This window comes from Spea bombifrons, chromosome 2 (assembly GCF_027358695.1).
Source record: "Spea bombifrons isolate aSpeBom1 chromosome 2, aSpeBom1.2.pri, whole genome shotgun sequence".
NCBI classification, from domain to species: Eukaryota; Metazoa; Chordata; class Amphibia; order Anura; family Pelobatidae; genus Spea; species Spea bombifrons.
The window spans coordinates 102,218,005-102,241,279 of NC_071088.1; the positions used below are offsets into that span (position 1 = coordinate 102,218,005).

At 38.8% G+C, this 23,275-nt stretch overlaps 1 protein-coding gene across 5 annotated transcripts in view; it reads right to left on the minus strand.

Moving 5' to 3' along the window:
* Window positions 1–20,451, minus strand: part of LMO7 (LIM domain 7) — a 65,806-nt gene extending 45,355 nt beyond the window's left edge. For 4 of the 5 annotated variants that reach the window (XM_053455396.1, XM_053455399.1, XM_053455398.1 and 1 more), the window contains exons 1-3: window positions 17,638–17,712; window positions 7,484–7,554; window positions 6,874–6,943 (exon numbers count right to left, since the gene is read on the minus strand). In XM_053455396.1, coding sequence (XP_053311371.1) covers window positions 6,874–6,943; window positions 7,484–7,554; window positions 17,638–17,706 — 210 coding nt within the window. In that variant the 5' untranslated portion in view covers window positions 17,707–17,712. Of the gene's footprint in view, window positions 1–6,873; window positions 6,944–7,483; window positions 7,555–17,637; window positions 17,713–20,392 lie in introns of those variants that run through there. The other variant, XM_053455397.1, reaches the window with a different exon arrangement.
* Between the last annotated feature and the right edge of the window lie 2,824 nt (window positions 20,452–23,275).

The window sequence follows — 23,275 nt, forward strand, 5'->3', positions numbered from 1 at the left end:
TGTTTACAAAAAGTAGAAAAAAACAGATTATATATATTGTTTATAAGCTGACACACACACACTAACGCCCTACAGGCAATAAGGCAATAACCCTGGACAAAGTACAATAGAAAAGTTCTCAGATTCCTCCATAATGGTGGAGAATACAGTTCTCTTGAACTATATTCTAAAAACAAATGGCGGTATTAAGTCTTTTACATGCTGCCTTGCATCCAAATTGAAAAGGTGTGACTTAAAGGCATTTAAAGCATGATTGTTTCGTCACAGCATCGTTGGGATATTCGTCACAAAACCATGGGTGCGGAACAAACTATTCAGCTGTCAAAGGCATCCCTTAAAGTGACAACACATTTAAAAATAACCCAAATATTACAAGGAGGTACAGATACTAGCCTTGTGCATAGCAAGCATTCCATTTCATGAAGGACAGGCACAGAAGATAACCAGTCACTGAAAGGCAATTATATTATGTCTGTACACATATTCCTCTCCTTATTAAAATACAGATTAATGGCGCATAAAAACGTACTAAATTCTTTCATTAAAATTGTATTTAGATACAAGAGTTTGACAGGATGAAGGAAATATAATTCCTTCCCGTCGCAAGCTAGAGAGATGTTATAATTAAGTTGTAGATCTTTCTATTGGGTGACGCGTCACGTTTCTACCAAGTCTGTTTAATTACCTTATAAAAGTAATGTCACATGAGAAAGAAGAAAAAAAAATATTTTATAATGCAGGAGCTGAAAGCATTCATCATGGGAATAATAACATGCATCTTCAGTATGTCAGTATTTCCCTTACTACTTAAAAGGTTCTGTAAAGTGCAACATACGTTTATAGACTGACAATAATCGAGACTCATCACACCGCTCGCCCACGTTCATGGGGACGGCGGTGGGGTGAACTTGCCCCTCGTTTGGGTCTTTCGAGGTTACATGAAGGAACATATCCTCATTAATCTCAAAACGATCCAAGGAGCAAAGTTCCAGAGGACAGATCGAAAAACATCTAAGTTGATAATTCTCAGGTTCTCTCAGAACTTCCATTTTGTGAATTAACAACATCAAATCACATAAATATTCAAATAAAGCCTAATTTGGGAATGTTTGCGTGTTTATTCAGTAACCACCTAAGTGTTATTTAATGTTTATTTTACGTTCAATAGTAGATACAACGTTTACATCAGCACAGCCTGCAATACGCTATCAGGTGGTCATTAGTAATAATAGCATGACTTAAGCACTTACGTAATGCAGACACACAATGCTCTTGAGAAGTTGCAACACAGCAAACAATCAGCTTAACACATATAATCGTACACGGCATTCACCCCACACATCCATGACATTGGAAAACCAAGGAACCAAGCTGAGAAATGCCGATTCCTATAACAGTTCATTCACATTGTATCGTTGGCCAAATCCCTGTACACTGCACAAATATTTATGTCCATTCACAAGGACTGACAACCCATTAAGCATAACTGCTGAAAATGTGAGGAATTTAGGTTACACGGCCACTAATTAGGCAGTCTGTTCAGACACTCTCATAAAGAGCCTAGAAGCTGCAGCAAAAGAAACATAAGTCCTTCTACCGTCAAGGCACTTGAGTGCAGGTTATGACATATTGGAGGGCAAAAAGAGCACCACTCTAGCCCAGGCATTTGGGCTGGTCCCACTATATAGATGACTAAGAGTCTCCTTGGGGATAGGGGTGATGCTGGCTAAGATCCCAGATACAGACAGATTAGCCCACCTCCGAGGATGCCAGCAGCCCATGAGGGTGGTTGGCAAGATTAAGAAACTCCCTGCCAGCTACTCTATGTGAAAAACAAAGTGCCGGTCCAACACTGCCCATCACCTGGCATTCAGAGCATGAAAGGTGAAATGCCAGTGAAAGCAATCCATGGAGGGAAAAAAAACCCCTCAAAACTGTTCTCCTGCCCCAAGTACAGGTAGGATAAAGGAAGCGGCGTGCACAGATGTAAGTTATCAAGGGCTGGTGCCGTCAGACAGAACTCAATGCAGAGGCTCCTTATGGCTGTTCTATAAAAGATGAGAAGGCAAAGGGCAAAACAATGGAGGAAATTAAAACTAATATTGTAATGGATAGATGGGGTACTGAGGTTGGTGGGGTCCCAAATGAAGAGGCTGTTTACTGAAAGCCCACCAGCTTTAAAGACCTTCAAGTTTATGAATAAATAAATACATTTCTGTAAAGCAGTCACTGCTGCCACTATTAAGGTGGCAAATGTGGAGTTGGATCTCTTTTCAGTCACAAACTAAACAAATAAAAAGTGATGTTTAGCCTATTTGGATGAATCATTTGATTGGCATCCTTATGACATCACTGTATTTTAGAAAACATAACTGCAACAAGGTGGACCATCAAGGAAAAGGTAAAATATTGTAGTTAGACAATTTAAATGCCTGATCACCTCTTCACAATCACACCCAAATGTTCACATAACTTGTCTGATCTTTACAATAACCACTCAGATTAAAATCGAAATGACATTTCAGCGGCTGAAGCCATTTAACCCATATTCAAGTTCTGGCAATTTTAAATAATAGGTTTAGAGTAAAATGTATTGAATTCTAGAATCCAAAAGAGAAAACTACACCCCTGAAACTAAAGACTGGGAACTAATAATTTAGTAAAAAAGTGTTTTTACTCATTAAACAACATGCCTTAAAATTATTCAGCGTATACATATACACATACACACACACCACTACACAACTTGCATATGAACAAGACACCTAGAAGTGGATCTACCACATGCAGGAAGGTGGCACTTGGGTTTGATATGGTCGATAGGTGGGTCCACATGCCCACCATACCCAGAGTCTGGCCATGCACCCTCCCACCCTTAACGTCTACACCCAACAGAGGTGTCCCGATTTTAGGTACCTAAAATTCAAGCACCACAGTAAATCACATCCAGGGAGTTTCTACATGAGGCTTTTCATATATTAATGTTTGCAAGCAAATGATTTTAACAAAAACTTGCCATAGGATGCCATAATATTTAGAAGTCACCTGTGCACAAGCTGTATATACTGTACTGGTTGGCTTAGAATTTGCCAATTTTGATTGAATGATCATAGGCAAAAGGAGCCAACGCCAAAAAAAAGAAAATCACTCAGTGTAAAAGGAAACTTACAATTGAAACCAGACTGCACCGTGGCATAATATTTTTTATTGAGTTTACCTGCATGTACGCTAACCTAGCAACTGATAAATCATGCGCACGCACCCTGTGAAATATTTAACCTTCAGCACCAGGGTGTAGACAGGTGAAGAACCAAACCTTATTAGGAAAAAAAGAGACTGTAACGTTACATGGCTAGTACACACCCCGTGTAGCTATGCTGTCGCATATATTTTAACATTCTATTCCAGTAACATCAATATACAGTATTTTATGAGTAAGGCAGCACACTGTGTATTTAACATGCATCTATGCAGACTACGCAAGAAAACATTATGAAGCACACAAAAGATTAGACAGACATCCTGATGGAAAGAGACAGAAGGCAAAAAAAGAGCATTTACTAATACCTGTAAACATTTTTATTAAAACCTCTCTTTGTGACGGAAGCCAAAGTGACCATTTTTTCAAAACGTTTTTGTAGGGATAATTATTCTCTGATTAGAAAGCTGGCGCTTGTTTTCACAGCAGTGCGTCTTTTTTCCCCCAAGAATAACCACTCCAATTCTGCTTTAATTTTGTCTAAATACAAGCCAAAAGTATGTTTACAGCTGTCTATGCATCTTTTATATAGAATATTTGTACAGACCTCTTATTGCAAGTGTTTCAAGACCTCTGAGACTAGATTAAAATTATAAGGAAGTTAAAATGACTTTAAAGTTAATTCAACATTGGTTGGAGGCTACCCCTATGTGGGTTGATCTATACATTTTTTTTTTCTAATCAAATGAGAAGTGACGGTATAGATCAAAAGACAAACTGCCAGATTGGTTCATCTAAGTAGAGTCCATCCCTACTATGTACTGTTCATCAGTGTGCATAAAGATGTAATGCACAAATTGGTTGCACTTCCATGGTACAATATATTCATTAAGGGGACAAATCCAAAACATATCCCTGCCCAATTTTTCACATTCAAAACCAGGACCTGAAACGTAATGCTTGAACATTGTTTACAGCGGCTGAGCAAAGTACAGTATTAGAAATGGAAATATATTCATATTAGTCACAAATGTTGTCCTCCAAAAGAACTTTGCATTAGACTGGGCGCTATACATTAGTCAATAGCAAGTTTCTGTCTATTAGAAATAGTTCAAATACATTCCACTTGGGAAGAACCCAAGATACTGTCAACCGTCAATCCATACTCAGACTTAGGCTCTTTATCCCTCATGTATTATGAACTGGCTTTAGACACGTCTATCCTTGTTTCATTAATGATTGGGAAGAGGCTGTGCACACCTTCATCCCACAACCAATTTTATAAACTGGCATGAAAAATAGGGGAGAGGTGAGACTACTATTTATTTAGCATAAAAAGAGTAAAAGTTTGCAGTCAACATTTCTACTCCACACCTAGGAGACAAGCGTGAAATACAAGCGTGTAAATAACAATGTTATTTTTATTGGAGTCATTTTAAGATTTCAGTGTACAACTAGCAATTAGCAGACAGAACTGGTTGGCGGTTTGAAATGATAAAAGGCACAGAAGTAAAAAATGTATCAGAATGTGCCTGTGTCTGAGAAGACCTTCAAAAGTACCTCCTTTTCTAAACACCCCAAGAAGAGAATATTTATAAAAATATAATATACAATATTTGACATTTTGAACCAACATTCTTTTTTTACTACAATTCAGGCTGTGCGTGATTTTAAATGACAGGGGGTAGGGCTGGGGGTCAACAGAGTTCCCTGCAGGAACCGTTAATTTCTTTAGAAAGTCATGCAGTAAAACGTAACAGGTACTTGCACTGAGCACCATCACACTCAATCAGTTAACATTGTGATAATGATGCTGGTTACTACTGACTTCGGGTAGACATACTGTTATGTCTGAAGGGCTGTTGGTGCCTCTTCACCTAGGACTTAGCATCAAGTTTTAAAAGGTGTATTTCAAGGCCCAGTAGGGAGGTTTCTGTTTATGGGGATGTTATCAGAGATTGACTAGGACTTTGTGACTTATTGATATAGTTATTTATCAAAACAGGCATTTAAATAAAGTAGTAGTACTGATCCTTCCTACATCTCAACCACACAACCAGTTCCAGGGTGTTTTCAAGCTGGAGACCAGCAGTGTTGGAAGTGATCGTGTGGTCCCCTCAAAACGCTATAAGTTTTATGTCATAATGATTAACTTAGTGGGAAAAAAATTAACCTTTGCAGCAAGTGCAATTAATACAGTTAGGGACAGGCATACACCATCCAGAGTCTAAGATGATACCAAGAACTGAGGTCTGAGTCATTACAGCAAGTAAAATGAGAAGTCTAGATGCGCCAAATGGTTCTCATCTGCCATCAGATGGGATACCATACAGCTATCCTGAAAATTCTTATTTATGCCAAGACCAAGGAACAAATAAGGGAAACAATCGGCAACTGGGTGGTTCTTATCTCCTGTGAAATTATGTTTCGGCGTGTGTCATTGGTCATTTAATTGCTCTTCACTAAGCACTTTAAAAACCATGTTGTCTATAGTCACACATAAGAGTTACATTCTGCACAAACTTGCAATCAGATAGTTATTCTTTACGTCCCCTCACATACTTGTTAAGAATAGAACATTTCTGTACAACTAATAAACAGAAGTATGAGGCTCCAAAACATAAAGTATACTTAAAAATTGTTACAAAACAAATCTGTGAACATCTAGTCAAGTATATGATTAGAAGCTTTTTTTAGCGTGTGTTTGTAATTCTAAACATGAGGACACCATGAGCCATAAAAGGTTCTAAGCAGCATTTTCTACAGTAGAGAAATCTTTTATTTTACTTTTAATGGACAGGACTGATATACCAAGTATACAATGTGTATATGAAAATAATTTTAGGCTGTTGTGTTAATGGGATATTTGGCCAACCTAGTCTGCCTGTTTTTCCCTACTCTAAAGAATTGGACCTTAATCTCATCTTAGATTCAGGATATATTTACACCCATCCCACGCATGGTTAAATTTCCTTACTGTATACCAGGTACTCGCAAGGATTCCTACTTATATGGACTAGAGACTGTGTTTTGTTTTTTTCCACAATCTTTTACGGTTTTTCTGCTGCCGTTGACTGTGTCAATCCATACTTGGTGTGAAGACCATTCAAAGTAGGAAAAAACAAATCAGGACTAGCATGACAAGCTATTAAGTGAATGCGAACAATCACTCAGCAACTTTTCAGTTTAAACATGAAAGGTGGAGATAAGGACGAAAAACAATTATGTTTTCTTGGTTATCCATTTTAAAAAAAAAGTTTCAGACTTTCCTTCTGCAGACGTTATCTGCGACCAGACTGATTAGAACACAATGGCCTCTTAGGCAAGTCTGTTGATTTATTTCACCCGTGCAGTTGGATAACAACACATGCGCCACCGAACTATTTTTAAACCAGTATGGTCAAAACACGAAGGTATAATGAAGCATATCTGTTAATGAGCCAGACTAAATGAGCTAAATGGTTCTTATCTGCTGTCAAAATGTATGGTTTTAAACATGTTATTCATAAGAGTACAGTGTATAACTTGACATTGTATACAGTTACACAGCCTGGAAATCCAACTGCCTTTGCTCGTAAAAGTAGCTCTTAAAGAGTAATGAATAATTAAAGCGTTTCCAGGCCAGGGCAGATATTAAACCAGAATGTAGCTAAGGTCTCGCTATGATTACTTACCAAGCCAGCAATAGGTGTGGACAAGCGATTGATCTTTTTGATGATCCCAGGTTTGATCTTGTTAATTAAACTGAAAATTAAGCATGAATACATTCAGTTGAAGCAAGAGTAACATGTAAATGTTACAATTAACAGGAAATGTGTGCACTAGTTTATAATACATTCTCTTTTAAATAAATAAAATAAAACTTCCTTACTTCCCCTCTACTCAATATTCAGAAACTGGCCTGAGAGAAGAACCTTTTAGGTTTCACTTATAATAGATTTCCATGTTGCGATACTGACAGTTTTTACTCCAATTCAATATTGAACCAATAAATATTTTTTTGTTCTACATCAGTATAGCAATGTCTAAATCGTGTATACATAATTCCTATATTCATTTTTCTCGATTGCACCAAGAGAATATTTAGCAAGCGCATGGATCAACACATCAAGTGATATCCAAAAGTTAGGGCACACAATTAATGTAGAGTTGTGAGCAGAGGTAGACAGCTACTCTCAAATCTATTTAAAAAAAAAAAAAAAAAAAAGTAATTCAAATCGAATTCAAAATACAAAATGAAATATTTATTGTATAGATTAAAAAAAAAAAAATAAAGTCACTTACTCGCACAACAGTACACCATTTTCCAAAGCACAGCGGAAGTCCTGATTTCCAAAGCTTTTGCCGGTAACTTCCTACCACCAAACAAAAAAGGAAAAAATGGTAAATGTCGTAAATAGAAAACCTGAAACAAGTTATAACAAAGAGTTTTTTTTTACATCATCTTACTCATACCAAGTATTTTAGGTTTACTATTTAACTGATGATGCATGACAATAAACTGAGCATTAAAAAATTGTGGCCCAAGACAAAACGTGAGTAAGCTTTTAAAATAACTCACAGAAACCAGTTATTTTTCATCTACCAATTTTCAGGAAACGAGGTGAATCCACAGAGATCCATCTCATTTTGTGTTCCATTGACAGCTGAGGGGCTGCAGAAAAACATGGGTCATGTCAGTACCTTTCTCAATCAGCTGAGGCTGGGTACTTCCAAAATGACCTTCCCCCCTCCATGCTCCTCCAGTCAAGAACCCTCCACAATGTTTGCCTAGTGTGCTAGGACCTTAGGGCTAACCCTGTACTTTACAACTATGAAAAGGTTCCGATGTACTTCATAACCAAAGGAATTTAAAATTTAGTATCTAGCATGGCAAACACAACATTGTATACTTGAAGGCCAGAGAAGACCATACAGCAAAACTATATTATAGAATATTCACAGAGTTCCCTTTAAACAGTTCCTGAAGCGTGTTATGTGAGAGAATAAAAGTGATTTGCACAATAATTATGCTCCGAGTGTTTAATGCTTTACTGAGCAAATCAACAAATTAAGGTGGGGCATCGAATGCGATGGAAACTATGTGCATTCCCTCCTTATCTAATCCTGAAGGCGTTGCACCATTACCTTCACACACCATGACAGAAGGGACAGGCCAAGTTTTTTTTTTCCCCTTTGTTTTTAAAGCATTAGCGCTGAGCTTCCAAGTAGCAGTTCTCAAGATGATGGAACAATGCAAGATTAGGTGCTCATCAGGAGAACACCTAATCAGCATTAATGACAGCTCTGGCTGTGATTCAGTAAGGACAGAGCTAAACATGGTCACTGGGGTGGGTTGGGCAGGAGAATCAAAATTAAATCCACTTAATTTAGCAAGTCCAAAACCACAGAACATTGGTCAAGCATGAAAATCATAGACTTTATACACTGTAGCCACTAACTTTGGAAGGCTAACAAATGCCTTAAAGTATCGTCTGATTATGTAAGAAAAGGAGTTAAGAGATCAACCACATTCAACAGTTCAACGTTCAAGCACGTTCTTTTATTGTAGACTGTGTGATTCAGAATTTATATCTTCCCTACCGCATGTCCTGCCCATTTTAATGCAGGGTGTGAGCATACAAAAAAAAAAAAAAAAAAAAAAAAAGTAATTTACCCATCAGGCCTCATTTCTGCTCTTTACACAGTCCAAAACATAGTAATGATCATCCCTTTAACGCAGGTGCCATGTTATAAAGTCTAGTTCTCAGTAATATTCCGATAGCAGAATTCCTATACAATCCAAAATAAGGTATCACATACCTCCCAATCGTCCTGTTTTTCATGAGAACAGTACTTATTTTAAGAAATTGTGCTGCCAACCACTCCAACTGTCTGGCTTTTGGAAGAAATTGCCCTTCTGCAGCACAGACCCCAGTCACGGTTACCACCTCATGACATTTCAACTCAGCACTACAAGGTGGTCGAGCAAGTTGGCAAAAACGAAATCTTTCTAAAATCCTTAGAGTGGATCACGGAAGCTGTAGTTCATCAACAACTGTAAAGTTGCAAGTTACTCGTCCTACTAGCTATAAACTGAATCAATGCTCTATAGAGATAATGTGTCACACATTACTCAGGAGGGAGCGGAGATCACTTTACATTATAAAAAGGTCCAACCCTCAGCTTCATATCCACAAAATGGCTTGGATGGTCCTGTATAAAGAACATTGAAATCATGAGCTCTCGGAAGTTGCTTCATTGATTGAACCGTGTATTAGAGAGCATAGCCATTCTTGCAGGAAAAACCCTGTATACTGCATACTCAATTACGGGAGTCGAAACCACAACTCTCCAGGAAACTCTCCTGCCAACCACTGCTTTAGAGAATAAACTAATTTGTGAATTAAGTATATTGTCTGAAGAAACAGCAAATTCTAATGCACAGGAAACTACACACTTTAAAAGTAGTATTTCTCTCCAGAACTGAAATAAATATTTGAAAAAGTATTTTTTCAGAGACTAAGAAAAAGGTATATAAAAGGAGTGCCACACTTAGTGATTAAGAATGTAATACATTAAAAACAAAAAACAGCAGAAACAGATATGTCGCAGGAGCTCACAATTAGCCTGACATGCTTTAATCATCATTGAATAATCATTGCATCACAACTCATTGCAGTTAATGTCAAACAAGAAATGCTGACATTTCACACGATTTTGAAGGTGAAAATGATTTGAGTCATAAAATCAACTCAAGTTCAGTTGTGTGAAGCCAGTAAGAGATCATAAAAATGCCTCAAATTGTTCCAGCGGTAATAAAACAAATTGGAGAAGCAGTCAAAGTCCTGCCCTGCAGAGGTAATCTGCATTCCCTCGTTAACTCTATAAAATAAGAGTACAGAACTGTCACCATCGCAGCTTTCTAAAAGAAACATTGCAAGAGAAGAATGCGGCAATTATGGTCGAACACTGGGGTCAGGATTCACCCAGGAGTCCCCAAAATGAGAATCAAAACATCATATATACGCAAAGCAAATATTTGTTAGATGAAGCAAGGGTCAAGGTTTTGACCTCAAAAGGCCTTCATCAAGGCAGGCCACAACGAGCTTACACTACAACTGAACTCATTTAATAAAATTACCTGTAGCTTGCTTGTAATAGTTTTGAAGACCTTTTTAATGTAGGAAAGTCAAAATCAGTGGCAAACCCATAATATTGATTATTGATTCTGAAACTCTCTCTCTACCCCAACTTTACGAAGGTTGACAAAGCCACTCAACCAAAGCAGAGAAGTACATCAACAAATGAAGAGCAATGACTTAATAAGGAGGAATAATTCCGCTGATCCGCAGTAGAGGACGATACAACGTTTTCTCCAGCGGTATATACAAAGTGGCTAACAAGTATATAGTGCTTACTTTAATTTGTAAACCTCATAGCATGGGTGTATTTAGTGCAGTATGCTGGTAAATACCGGTAATACTCTATTTGAGAAAGTGACATACCTGCTTTGACAATGACTATATATTTACACTGCATGGTCGAAAAAGTGTATTTTCTCAGGCCATGGAACGAACATTGAGCTGTGCAGTTATAAAGCTGTGGCTTTTTAACTACTTAAAGGAGTAATGGGTATTATGATGATTTCACTCTTTTTTTCTTAAGTACAAATAAAAATCTTCTTTGATAAATTAAATCCTTTGGTTCCCATCTTTGAAAACAGATTATAACAAAAAGGAAAAAAAAATAATAACCGCCTGTTGTAGCTTGCAGAATATTAGTGTGGAGGGGTAAGGGAAAGCCGTTACTGATCCCACATTACATTAAAATACTCAGTCCTTCTAGAAGGTTAAAGACATCCTTCCAGTATTACTCTACAACATTTAAAAAGGAACATACAGATGAAATGACATTTTGAGAAACGCATATGTTTTGGTTTTGTTATTAATTCTGCTCATTAAAATCTAAAAATAGAATCAGTTTTAAGTAAAACTTCTACACCATACCCCACAAAAACACAAACTAGAAAAGCAAACAAATAACTCATAGGAGGAAGGGGGGGGAATATATTATATATATAAATAATCAGAATTCATGTTGTCTGAAACCATATTTCAGCTAAGTTATTAATCAATATGTTAGAATTATATAATAGATTGTGGTACAGTATGCTGCTAAAGCATAATGCAAGGTCACATTTACAAAGTTTCTGAAACTCTGTTAAGGCGATGTCTTCAGGCGCTGCACTGACACGACGACAGTACACATTGGAATGCAACGTTATACATCTACCTAGAAACTCCTAAATATGCCGATGACAAGCCCTAAAACAAACACGATAGGCATCATAAACCTGCGATGATGCAGAAGTGAGACCATTAAAGAAACTTGACTCACAAAAAAAGGGATGCGGCCCTGTTTATCTGATTCCAGATGGGGAGATAACTCAAACGGTACGGAGATATTGCTTCACAAGGATTAGTCATTTTTACATAGGCTACGCCTAAAGGTAAAATGTATGGGTTTAAAATAGTTTTTTTTTTTTTTTTTTTTTACAGAACATGTAATTCCTCAAAAGAATAACCTCAGCCTGTGTACATTAACAAATCCTGACCTCTGCTGGCAGATTAGGAATTCTTTTTTAGCTTCTGCAAGGAGAATGATCAGCCATAGAGAAAAAGGCATAACATTTCCTTGGGGGCACTTTTAATAAAACTGATTCCCCTATGTATTCCAAACCAAATCGTAAAAGTAGCTTAACCTGCCCCGAAATATATGGTGTCCCAGGTAAAAATAAATAAATAAATAAATAAAAGCGGCCAGGTCTTCCACGAGGAGAAATCCAGCAAGTTCCCGAGTAGAAAATGTGATTGCCTTTAGTGAGTTAGCCCAAAAATAGCCCAGAGATGACCATGTTCTCTAGGTACATCGACTTTACATTTTTTAATTCAAACTTTCCAGACAGTATCAAAGATTAAATAGTGTCCTCAGTGTTGAAAGCATCACAACATTGAGTGAAGTCACATAAGAGCCACCCCAATGTCCTTGTTTAGGAGGGAGTTTCTCTTTTGTACCCAAATCCCCAATTCTCTCATTTCTCACCTGAGGTCCCCTAAAGAGTATCACGGTATCCCACGGCGCTTAAAGTCACAATGTGTACATAAACAGAAGACTCTTAAATAAAAACACATTGCCCTTGCAAATTGTCTTAGTTCCATAAACAGTTATCTCTCACAACGCAACGTTTTTTGGCAAAAGCTCTTCCCACTTTCTGAAATGTCAGTACGCAAGAATAATGGTCTCTAGATTGTAATCTCGTTTGAGCAGGGCCCTGATCACCATACCTGGGAATTTTCCAGGTTTGCTCCGAGATTGCCGGGTGAAGCACCGCTTCTCCGGGTCAAGACCCAAATCCTCAGGGTCACGGGAGTGGGGTCTTTACATGCCCCGCCCATTTTCCCTTTAAATGGGCGTGTTTCCCGCCGCCAGGGGACCGCCCGCTGCCGTCAGTGGGCAGTCCTGGCCACGTCCCGCAAGGGAAGGCTCTGGGTAGCTGGAGCCCAGAAGTTCCCAGGTATGCTCATCGCCTGTTCTGCAAGCCAAATTATTATGTTATATACTACTAGTTATGTCCGATCTACCCATTGTAAAGCGCTATATAAAACAATAACAATAAATCTAGCACCTATGAAATAACACCTTTTCCACTGTTCATCAAAGCCATTTTACACAGATTATATGCACTTGTCAGGCCCCCCAAACAGTAAACAGTGCCATTTTATTTTTCTGACTTTTTGTAACACTTGTGCTAGAAGATTTTAGACTAAAGGGAGTCCTGTCTTCATCAAAAGCACACATGTCTTTCAAGCGTGTGTACCAGATCTCTGTAGGGGGCATGTTTGCGATTCTGGAATGTTATTCCTCAGTGACTTCAAGCTTCACTACCTGTAAATCATTAGCTTCTGAAGTAAAACGGAAAAAGTGTTTTAGACATTAAAATCAGACCAGATGGACCAAATAAAGCTACAAGTGCAGACTACTCTTATAGAAAGTCACAATAAGCAGTCAATGGCCTAATGCTGGCACTACGATAGAGATGAAGTTCAAGAAAATATAATATCCGGTAAACCTTTAAAAAAAATTTCTGTATGAATATTAAACCACCAAATGTTTGGGTTTTTAGCAGGCGAAACAGGCCACGCGTCTTAAAAAAAAAAATTAACTTTGAAGTAATGAAATCGGAAATAAAAATAGAATTTGGTAGGAGTTCAGCCCCAGTTATAAGGCAAATACGACAATTCACATTTTTCTTAAAAATCCACCCTGTAATAGAGCCATTGGAGAAGGTGATTTTAGTAGAATGACACTGAAAACGTCTAACTATTGAAAATGAAGGGCCAACAATGGCATGTTTTCCCAGCAAAATGGGCTTATTCAATGGGTGGGAATATGCTAAATAAATCTGGTTTATTATGCATTATACAGGGCCGCCAAGTTCTTCCTGCAACAGAAGCTCACTGGGTTAGGCCTTCATAATGTAGAAAGGCAAGGAATTGAAAATGGAAAGCTGCCTTTATTGAATAAACCCCCAAGTCTTCTCCCCATAGGAGAAGGATCTACTGATCTAAAAATGAAGCCTGCCTAGACAGTTACAGAACCATACAAAATCCCAAGAACCATGAATTCATAATTCAGTTTAAGGTTTATGAAAAAGAGAGAACATGTTTTGGTGATTACAAAAAAAACGAATAATTTCAAACATTGATCCGCTGCAGGTGGGTAAATAATAAAAATAAATTTTTGGAAAACAAAAAAAAAAAAAATAGATTTTTCTTTTTCAAAGGGACCCTCACGAAAGCTGACACTTCAGACACTAAAACCTGTTTATGCTAGTTTACCCCAAAGGCTGTATTTAGTCACGGTCTAAAGTACTTTCATAAAACCACTGGAAAAAATGCCATAACTAAATTCTTTAACCGTACCACACGGAACAGCTGCAAACGCCACCAGATAAACTTTTAGGAAAACATCTAGTTCTGAGCAGACCATGTCTGGATTTTTTTTTTTGTAAGTTAAAAAGCATCAAAAATAAAACTATACATACTTTTCAAAATGTAAAAATGGCTAAATGTCATCTAAATGATATATGAGGGGTAAAACAATTATTTGAATGTACACGCAACTTATATTTAACTTCTTTTCTGATGAATAAGAATGCCACAGAACACATGCGTAATTTTTGTGGGCAGATAAACATCTATAAATAGCAGGGTGAGAAAAGCAAACACATTCATGGGTTTGGCACACAGAAAATACCTTTAAAACGAATAGAGGACAAAAAAAAAAAAAGGCTGATTAGTCACGATGGAAATCAGCAAAATGGAACTACGTTTCAGAATTCTAATACAAGGTATGTGAAATGGTAAATAGACTGCACCTGTATACATTCCACCATCATTTCGAAGTGCATTCCTTCACAATGACAATCAATACGAAGGCGGCAGCGTCTAATTTATATGATGGAAGAGCTTGGCTGGCCCCGTATAATGCATAGTTAATTAACTCAATGAGAAGTCAACCTTTTTCATTGAACCATGCTTTATACAGAGCCGACTCAGCTCTTCGCTCAGAAACTTTCATGCATTGATACTTGACTATGCCGAACAACCACACTCTTGCAAACTCTCAACCCAGCTGCTGCTTTAGTAAAAAGAAATGTTACAAACAAACAATCTATTTGCACCCAGGGTTCATTCAGAAGAGATGCCAATAAGATTGCCCTTTCCGATCTTATTTTCCATATACCTACATTTGGTACTTGCATAGCTTCTGGCCATAATACAAAGCTGGATTGCTTTGGAGGTGTATTCACTAAAGGGGGAGCTGATAGAGTTTGGGTTTTCAACCCTGACTTTATATATTATGAAGGCACATTCCCAATAAGCCTCTACAGCAGCAGCTATAGATTCTTTACAGTCTTCTCACTCATTGAATTATGCATTATTAAGGGTCAGCTCACCCTTTCACATTGGAGAAGTGTGCTGCTGTAGACCATTCATAACGAATAGTAAGGGAATAAACATGACTTTCCTGCAAACTCCCTCTTTGGTAAATAGCTCACAAAGTGCATTTAATTTAATTGCCAATTCTTTAAAAATAATTTTAAAAAATAATGTGATGAGATTGTGTGTGGCGAGTTTCCAAACTGATCCTTGAGGCCTATGTGCTTCTAGAAAAGCAAACAGTTTTTATTATCTTTATTTTTTATTAATTTACATAGCGTCAAATCACACAGCGCTTCTTACAATACAAATATTCAAGGGTACCGATAAAACTAGAACTGGCAGACATCGACAAAGCGATACATTAGGCAAAGCAGGCCCCTGTACACTTAATGCACAAATAACCAAAGACCTTACAATTCAATGCAAATTGTATATATAATAAGTAAATACAGTAAGAAAAAAAGCATGAAATTGTAACAATTTGTTCTAGGAGGGGCACAGTCTGCTGTGAGGTTTGGAATGTGCCAGGAAACGGCCTAAAGCATTCAGTTACCTTGGAGCCTGTAAATGTTTCCTGCATTCATTCAAAAGGAAAAAGCTACAGCGGCTTCTTAAGATTCGTTTTATTCACCGGCACACAATGTTTAGGCATAAACTGGGTTTGGTTTGTACTGGAATAGTACGCAGTCGAGTAGATTCTTAGATTATTCCAGGAGACCTGCGGATACTGCAGGGGAAGCTTCGGTAGAAGAACCCCAAGAATTATAAGAAATAGGTGTTGTGTCATCAACAGCATGTCTATGTTTGGCGTCAATTAAGGGTCTCTTGTTGACAGCGGGCAAACACACTATAGTATTTTTGTTGGATGGGTGACGTATGGCTACAGACAGAAAGATGCTGATTAACCTATAGAATATTCAAAAACAATGGTGAGGATATAGATATATAATACACACACATTCAGGGACATGTGTGTATATTGAGAAATGTTAAAAAATTTGGTCTGATTATAATAATTTTATTATTATTATGGAATTATTATTAATAATACTTTCATCCACCCATACAAGTGTAGAAATCATCATTCATGGATACCTCAATGACGATTTTTTTAAGCTCACACCAGACTCATCATAATAGGCATTTCTTAAATAAGGACACAGGTGATTTTGAAAGATTATAGCTAAATGCATGCACCTGGGCTGGGAATTGGTCGCTCGGGACTTCAGACAAACACTGAACGGCCCACTCGGCACTTCTTATTACCGTGGAGCCCGCTGAGACGACAGGTCAAACCGGTGTCTCAGCATGTCCATTCACTTGGTAATCTTAGAATGCTGGGAACATCTCAAACATTTTGGAATTGCAAAAATAAGCGCAAGAGTCAGTCTGCCTTGCTTCAGACAAGAATAAAAATGATTCGGAGAACCTTATTCCATCTGTAACCATACCGTTCTCAGACACGAAGAATTCATACACTAGGTAGGGTAATCGTTTCTGTGCTCAAACATATTACAAACGTTCCATTCACATAGTCGAGGATCGGCTGCCCTCATTATGTTCATTTAGTGTCAAAGCACTGCTATGCTAAACAGTGCTGCTCACCCTCTGGCACCAACGGGGTTAAACCCTCATTGGGAGCTGTTTGGCGAATCATCGGTTACTATTTGTCTGCGATTCTTTATTATTTACCTGTGAATTGGTTTTACAATTCCACTCTCACCGACTTTTTGTACATCATGAAACTCGCTGCTTGTTAATTTAAGAAATAAGGAAGCATTGCCAAACGCTAACTTACACCCGCCAGGCGAGCCTAAAGACTTCTCAGAGACATCCTATAGTGCAAGGGATCCTGGGTAGATCATATTTTAGAAGTACATGATCTTGGACATGACCCCCCCCCCAGAATATGACTTGCACAACTAACATATTTTACTTCTTGTGTAATAACCCAAAGCCCTTCTAGATTGTAAGCTCTTTGGAAACCAAATTGTTATGTTATGCATTGCTTGCTATGTCCTGATTAGCTATTGTACAGCGATGTAGTATATGACGGTGCTATACGAGTCAGTAAATATTTAGTTCACAGAAGTAGAGGCATTTGTGTTCATAATATCCATAATTAAAAGATCAATATGGTTATTACTATTATTAGTCTGTTTTTTATTATTATTGATATTATGATGTCTGGTATTAGTATCAATAATAATACCAGACTAATACCATTAATAATACAGACTAAAATCAATAATAGAAATATATAAAATTAAAAAAACTATATCAATAATATCAAAACCAGAACATCAATAACAAAGATAATAACAACAAATATAATAATAATAATAGTAATAATAATAATAATAACAGACTGTTGAAATGTTCCTACTCATACACAGATATTCATAAGTCTTTTGACATCATACTACAGAATATATGCCCCCCCCCTCATACCTCAACCCATCTTTGTGCTTCGGAAAACGCTAAATCACACGTAGCATCTGAATTTTCTCTCCACTCCATGGCGAGCTGGGGGGGAAAAGGAAAAGCAAACCAGTGAGTGCCTTTGATAATAAAAAATATCACATGGTGCAAATTAAGCGAGCCTGCCAACGCAGGAAGATCTAAGGAAACGGATAAAACTTTGTGAAGGCAGGGATAAACACGGGTTATAAAACTGTAAAGTAAGAATATGGGGTAAACAGCATCTAAACCCTTCATAGCCCATTTCATACTTTTAACTAGAAGGTCAAGGGTTTATTTTACTGAGGAAGTGTCAGATACGTGGAACAGCCTTCCAGCAGAAGTGGTAGACAGTAAAACATTGAGGGATTTTAGACATAGGTATATGGGCGCCCTGGGCCGAAGATGAGACCAAGGACTGATTACGCTTGGAGTCTTTACATCAGGAAGAACGCAGAATCCATTGGCTGTTGTGACGATACGAGCACTTTTCAAACTTTGCACCAGAATCACTTTTTATCCACAACCCCTAATAAATCAATTGTATTTTGAACCATAATAAAGGGATATTGTGAAGCAAAAGCACGTTTTTATTAGTTTTAGTGATTATTGAATAAGGGCTGTTAACATGAACCCAATCCCTTACCCAGTAAGTTTGTAATCCCGGTTTAGATTCCATGCAGATTCCAACACGGCAACCAAATCAGTTCAGCGAACACAAACACGCCAGAGCTAAAGGACAAACAAAGCACCTCGCGCTGTTGACAGTTCTGTCTCCGCTCATTATTAAGCAATTACTAAGGTCCGACGCGTCTCACATGACAGCGGGAACCAGGGGAAGGATCACGTGGACACAAAATTAAGTGCTCCGGGTGAGTAGGGGGAGGATTAAAAGTGGAGCACAATGTGTGTAGATATATCTCCAACCCCATAAAGCAAGTGACTACCGGTCATCCCTGGGAACTGACCCAGAGACTCTTGAAACAATAGCCCGTCATGAAGGGTCTATGTAGTGAATCACCTAAAGGGTTAACCAAATGGCTCTAACTGTCTTGAGTCACCTGCATTCAAGCAGGGATATCAACCACAATATATATATATATTTATACATATACACACATATATATACATACATACACACACACTCAGCAGTGCGAATAGAAACGAGTCCGTTCCAGACTGTGTGACACTGAGAATCTGTTCCGAGACCCCGAGATTGGGGGAAAAAAAACCCAGAGACTCTGGGTCAAATGGCATAAGACAAGATATACAGTTTCAAAACTTTATTTACAACAACAGAAGCTGTCATTCCGACAAAGCGAGCGTCACCAAGTTAAAAATGAGGTCAATGTGTCTTCACGCAACAATTACTCTGGACACCATGCAGCCTGTCCTCCGCCAAACAAACTAAACTATTGTCCTATCCTGAAAACAACAAGCAGAGAGCTCCTTCGGGAGATTCTCAGGAGGACTTCACCTAGCGGTATGTGTGCTGGGAGTAATGGGAGCGGTACTGCAAAAATGGAGGAAAATAAGTGTATGGGGGAGGTCGCAAACACCTGTTCTAGAGAAAATAACAGCGCTTTATCCAGAAACCCGACTTCACTGTGAGGCGTTTTATTATTAGAATTATTAGTATTATTAGAATATTCACTCGTGTAATTGGGGGTTCAGCGGTCATTTTGCAAGAATCTCGCTCAGTATGAAGACGTTGTTGTGTCGGATATATTTCTATACGCCTGTGTGCGCAAAAACGCCCGAGGAACCAATGCCAGTCGGGGTAACACGCGAAAGCTTTCCCCCCCCAACTCGATACGTTACACAACCGCCACACTGACACCGCTGATGAGATTTACTATCGCGACAGATTAATCACAACGCACTTAAACAATACATATGTTGTCAAATTAAGCTTTGCTCTGAAAACCACAGAAACAAACTGCATGCCTGGACCCATGCGGGGTAAGGAGGTGCCACACACATACCAACAAACACACACACAGACATACCAACAAACACATACATATACAAACAGATTCCCACACACAACAAACACATACATACGCACATACCAACACCAGATTCCCACACATAGACACACACACCAAATTCCCACACATACCAACAAACAGTCATACACACACAAAAAGATTCCCACATAACAAACACATACATACGCACATACCAACAAACACATACATACGCACATACCAACAAACACATACACACCAGATTCCCACACATACACACCAGATTCCCACACATACCAACAAACACATTCATACACACACACCATATTCCCACACATACACACAACAAACATATTCACATGGCATGCAATGATACTTACACACACCAACAGACTGACACAGTGTGCAATCATACATACATACATACATACATACATACATACATACATACATACCCCAAAAGACAGACACACACAGTGTGTATGACATGTACAGGGTGATTACGGGGAGAGGTCCTCTTAAATTAACCATGTGTGAGCCAGAACAGGTATCCCAGCACACAGGTTTAACAGGCACCCACTTTACTGACCGATCATACAGCAGCTTCACACAGAGAGCCCGGCAGCGATAACCACCGACAAACTTCAGCTAACAAAAGTTACTGGAACTCCGGTAGATGAAGCCGGTCTCCCGGCGGCGAGGCGTTACCTGACCCCAATCTAAAAGCGAGCAACTTCCCCAGCCTCATACGTGTTACTTATACGTGCAGCTCTCACCTTCTCTCTGCTGGCTGTGGATGCGCACAGCTCTGGCGGTCCCGGCAGGTCACAGCAGTCTCTCGCTCACTGTAGCGTCCCTGTGTAAAATAACAGTGTATGAGCGGCAGGTGAGAGTGCGTACTGTGCGGGCAATTCTACCCCTCCCCCAGCAGCGGGGCAAGAGGGCGGGGAGGCCACGCCCCCCGTACACAGTAGCTCCTGCCCTCTATCGCTGGTGCTGTGCGATGGGTCACTCGGTAGTAGCCCAGTACACCGGTCACTAGCCACACATTCTGCCTGTACAGCGCTACTGTATAAGGTACCGATCGTACTGATGAAGCCATTAAAGGTGCTGTTCCACCTACTCTTTTCAAACTCAATAAACCTACTAAAGCTCCATCCCCAGTACTAGTGAATCCTCAATCCTTCGCGTATAGTGCCAACATATTCCGCAGCGCCGTACAATGGATGAGCAAAATGATAATTCTGTATTTACATTTTGACTCAAGGTCATTCATTTTCGTACTGGCCCTTGACCTTGTGCTTTTGGGTCATTATCTTGTTGAGATGTAAATTTCTCGGTTAGTTTCAGACACACAGGTTTGTTTGGAAAACAGGTTTCATCTGAGATTAACCTGCAGGGTTCAGCAGGTACCGGACTGATCATCTGGCATACCGGGCACACCAGCGGACGGTTGGCCTTAAAGTGCCAGGGCCACCTTGTCATCCCCAGTCTAGCCCTGGTGGCCACCATCCATTTCCCTTGTAAGTCCATGGTACCCACTGGGTGATACCGCCGAGATGGCGCTTAAGGATGTTACTTTCTCTGCCAAAATATTCCAAAATAAAGCAGTAGCCCTTGAATTTTGTACATGAATAACAAGACCATTATTTGAATTGGCATCTGACAGCCCTTCAAGAAAGTCAACTAATAAACCATGAGCTGCACAACCATAGAAAATATACTTTTATTATTTTTATTATTTCAAAAACATACATACAAAAACCAATATAGCCAAATAAGTCAATAACTGCATACAAGTCTCAACGGACCAATATTTTTTATGGTTGAGCAGCTCATCTTTTATTATTTGATACTGAATTCGCAGGTGTTGGGGAACTGCTAGAGAGTTGGCGCCCTTCTCTTTTTTCTTTTTTTGTTAATTTGTATCGGGATTGCTTTACCATGAATGATAATTAACCCTTCGAGAACGTATCTAATGTACTTTTAATTCCACTAAAAAAAGTGGCAGAAATGATATCCTGGCTAAAATGATGTTGTAACAGGAAATGGGTGTCTATAAAAAAATTCCAATGTGTTTGACATATGTGCATATAGTACCATTTTCAATAAAAAAAATACTCTTTTTTGAGTGTTTGACTCAAAATGGTATTATGCTGGTCCATGGCGTGGATCAAATGTTTGCACTCCTTGATGTTTCCTAATCTTTTATCAGCAGTATCTCCCAAACAGCTTTGCGGGTACAGAGAGAAAATACAGAATACAGATAGATTTAATCCTATCCAGGAGACACAGCTATATTCAGGATTCCAACTGTGGAATGTTACTTTATATGAGCACAAAGTCTTAAGATATTTTGGGTCGAAGATCTCCGACACAGCAGTCTTATGTTCAGCCAACTTCAGTGTTTCTATTTTCTTCTCTGTTATCATCAATCCTTTTTAAATGGAAGTTCTTTGTAAATTCCTGCTCTGTTGAATGGGTATATAGATGGGTAACAGACTGATTTATTAAAAATGTTGCATAGGCTTATTGATGTTTATGCCAATATCCATTGATGATTGATGAAAAAATCCCTGATTATGTTGTTTCTTTAAAGCTTAGTTTGAGATATAGGTCTAGTTTCACTTGAATTAGCATTACAGAGTTGTGCTATAACACATGTAACGATGAAATGATTAATGTCCCACTAGGAGGCACCAGGCCTAATGCTGTCCTTTAGGGTATTTTTACCTGCCAGTCGCCTGTCTTAAAGGATCCAGAGGTTAAACACTGATTTAATTAGAGTGGCCTCCTCACCTTGTTTATGGAATAAGCATGGAATTTGGAACTTGCTTAACAGTTGGAGACCACTACGTTGTCATAGGTAGGTGTAGGTACCAAAGATGAGCCAGGGGTCATGTATGATGTGACCAATGTCTGGAGGCCATGAGACTCCCAGGGACCCAAGGACCAAGGATGAGACCAATGTCTGGAGGCCATGAGACTCCCAGGGACCCAAGGAGCAAGGATGTGACCAATGTCTGGAGGCCATAAGACTCCCAAGGACCCAAGGAGCAAGGATACATTCTCAGAGTTGCTCTGGAGCTGATGCCTTCATGTTCAACATTGGTAAATTTTCAGCCTCTTAGTCAACACTTTAACTCTTGCTGTAGAGATGCTTCTATAAGTGCCGGAGCCCTGCACCTAGTCGGTGGGAGGTATAGATCATTAAATATCTTCACGGTGGGTCGGTAAATAGTTTCTAGATTGCATGGTCTCAGGGTCAGCATAGAGAGTTCCCAAAGTGTGCATGATTAGGTTCAGGAGCTGTGTGATGCCACCAAGACAGACTAAATTAGCCCCTACATACAATTAGCTAAAGGTTTAAACCAACCCTGGTGTTTAGGCACTTGTTTTATCTTCTAGTAACAAGGAACAGAAATGTATTTTGTTTATGGAGCGCCGTTTTTAACTTGTTACATGAGTCTACCAGCTTATCAAGAAGTATAGAGACCATTAGGACCATACAGTATATAAGACAACAGAACACATCCAAAAAGAATCATTACATGGTGAAAGCACCTAATGTTAATGTGCCGAGTACTGTGCCAACCTTCGGCTCGTAAAATACTGTTGTGTCTCCATGGTGGTCAGCCATTTGGAGGATGATGCTTTTC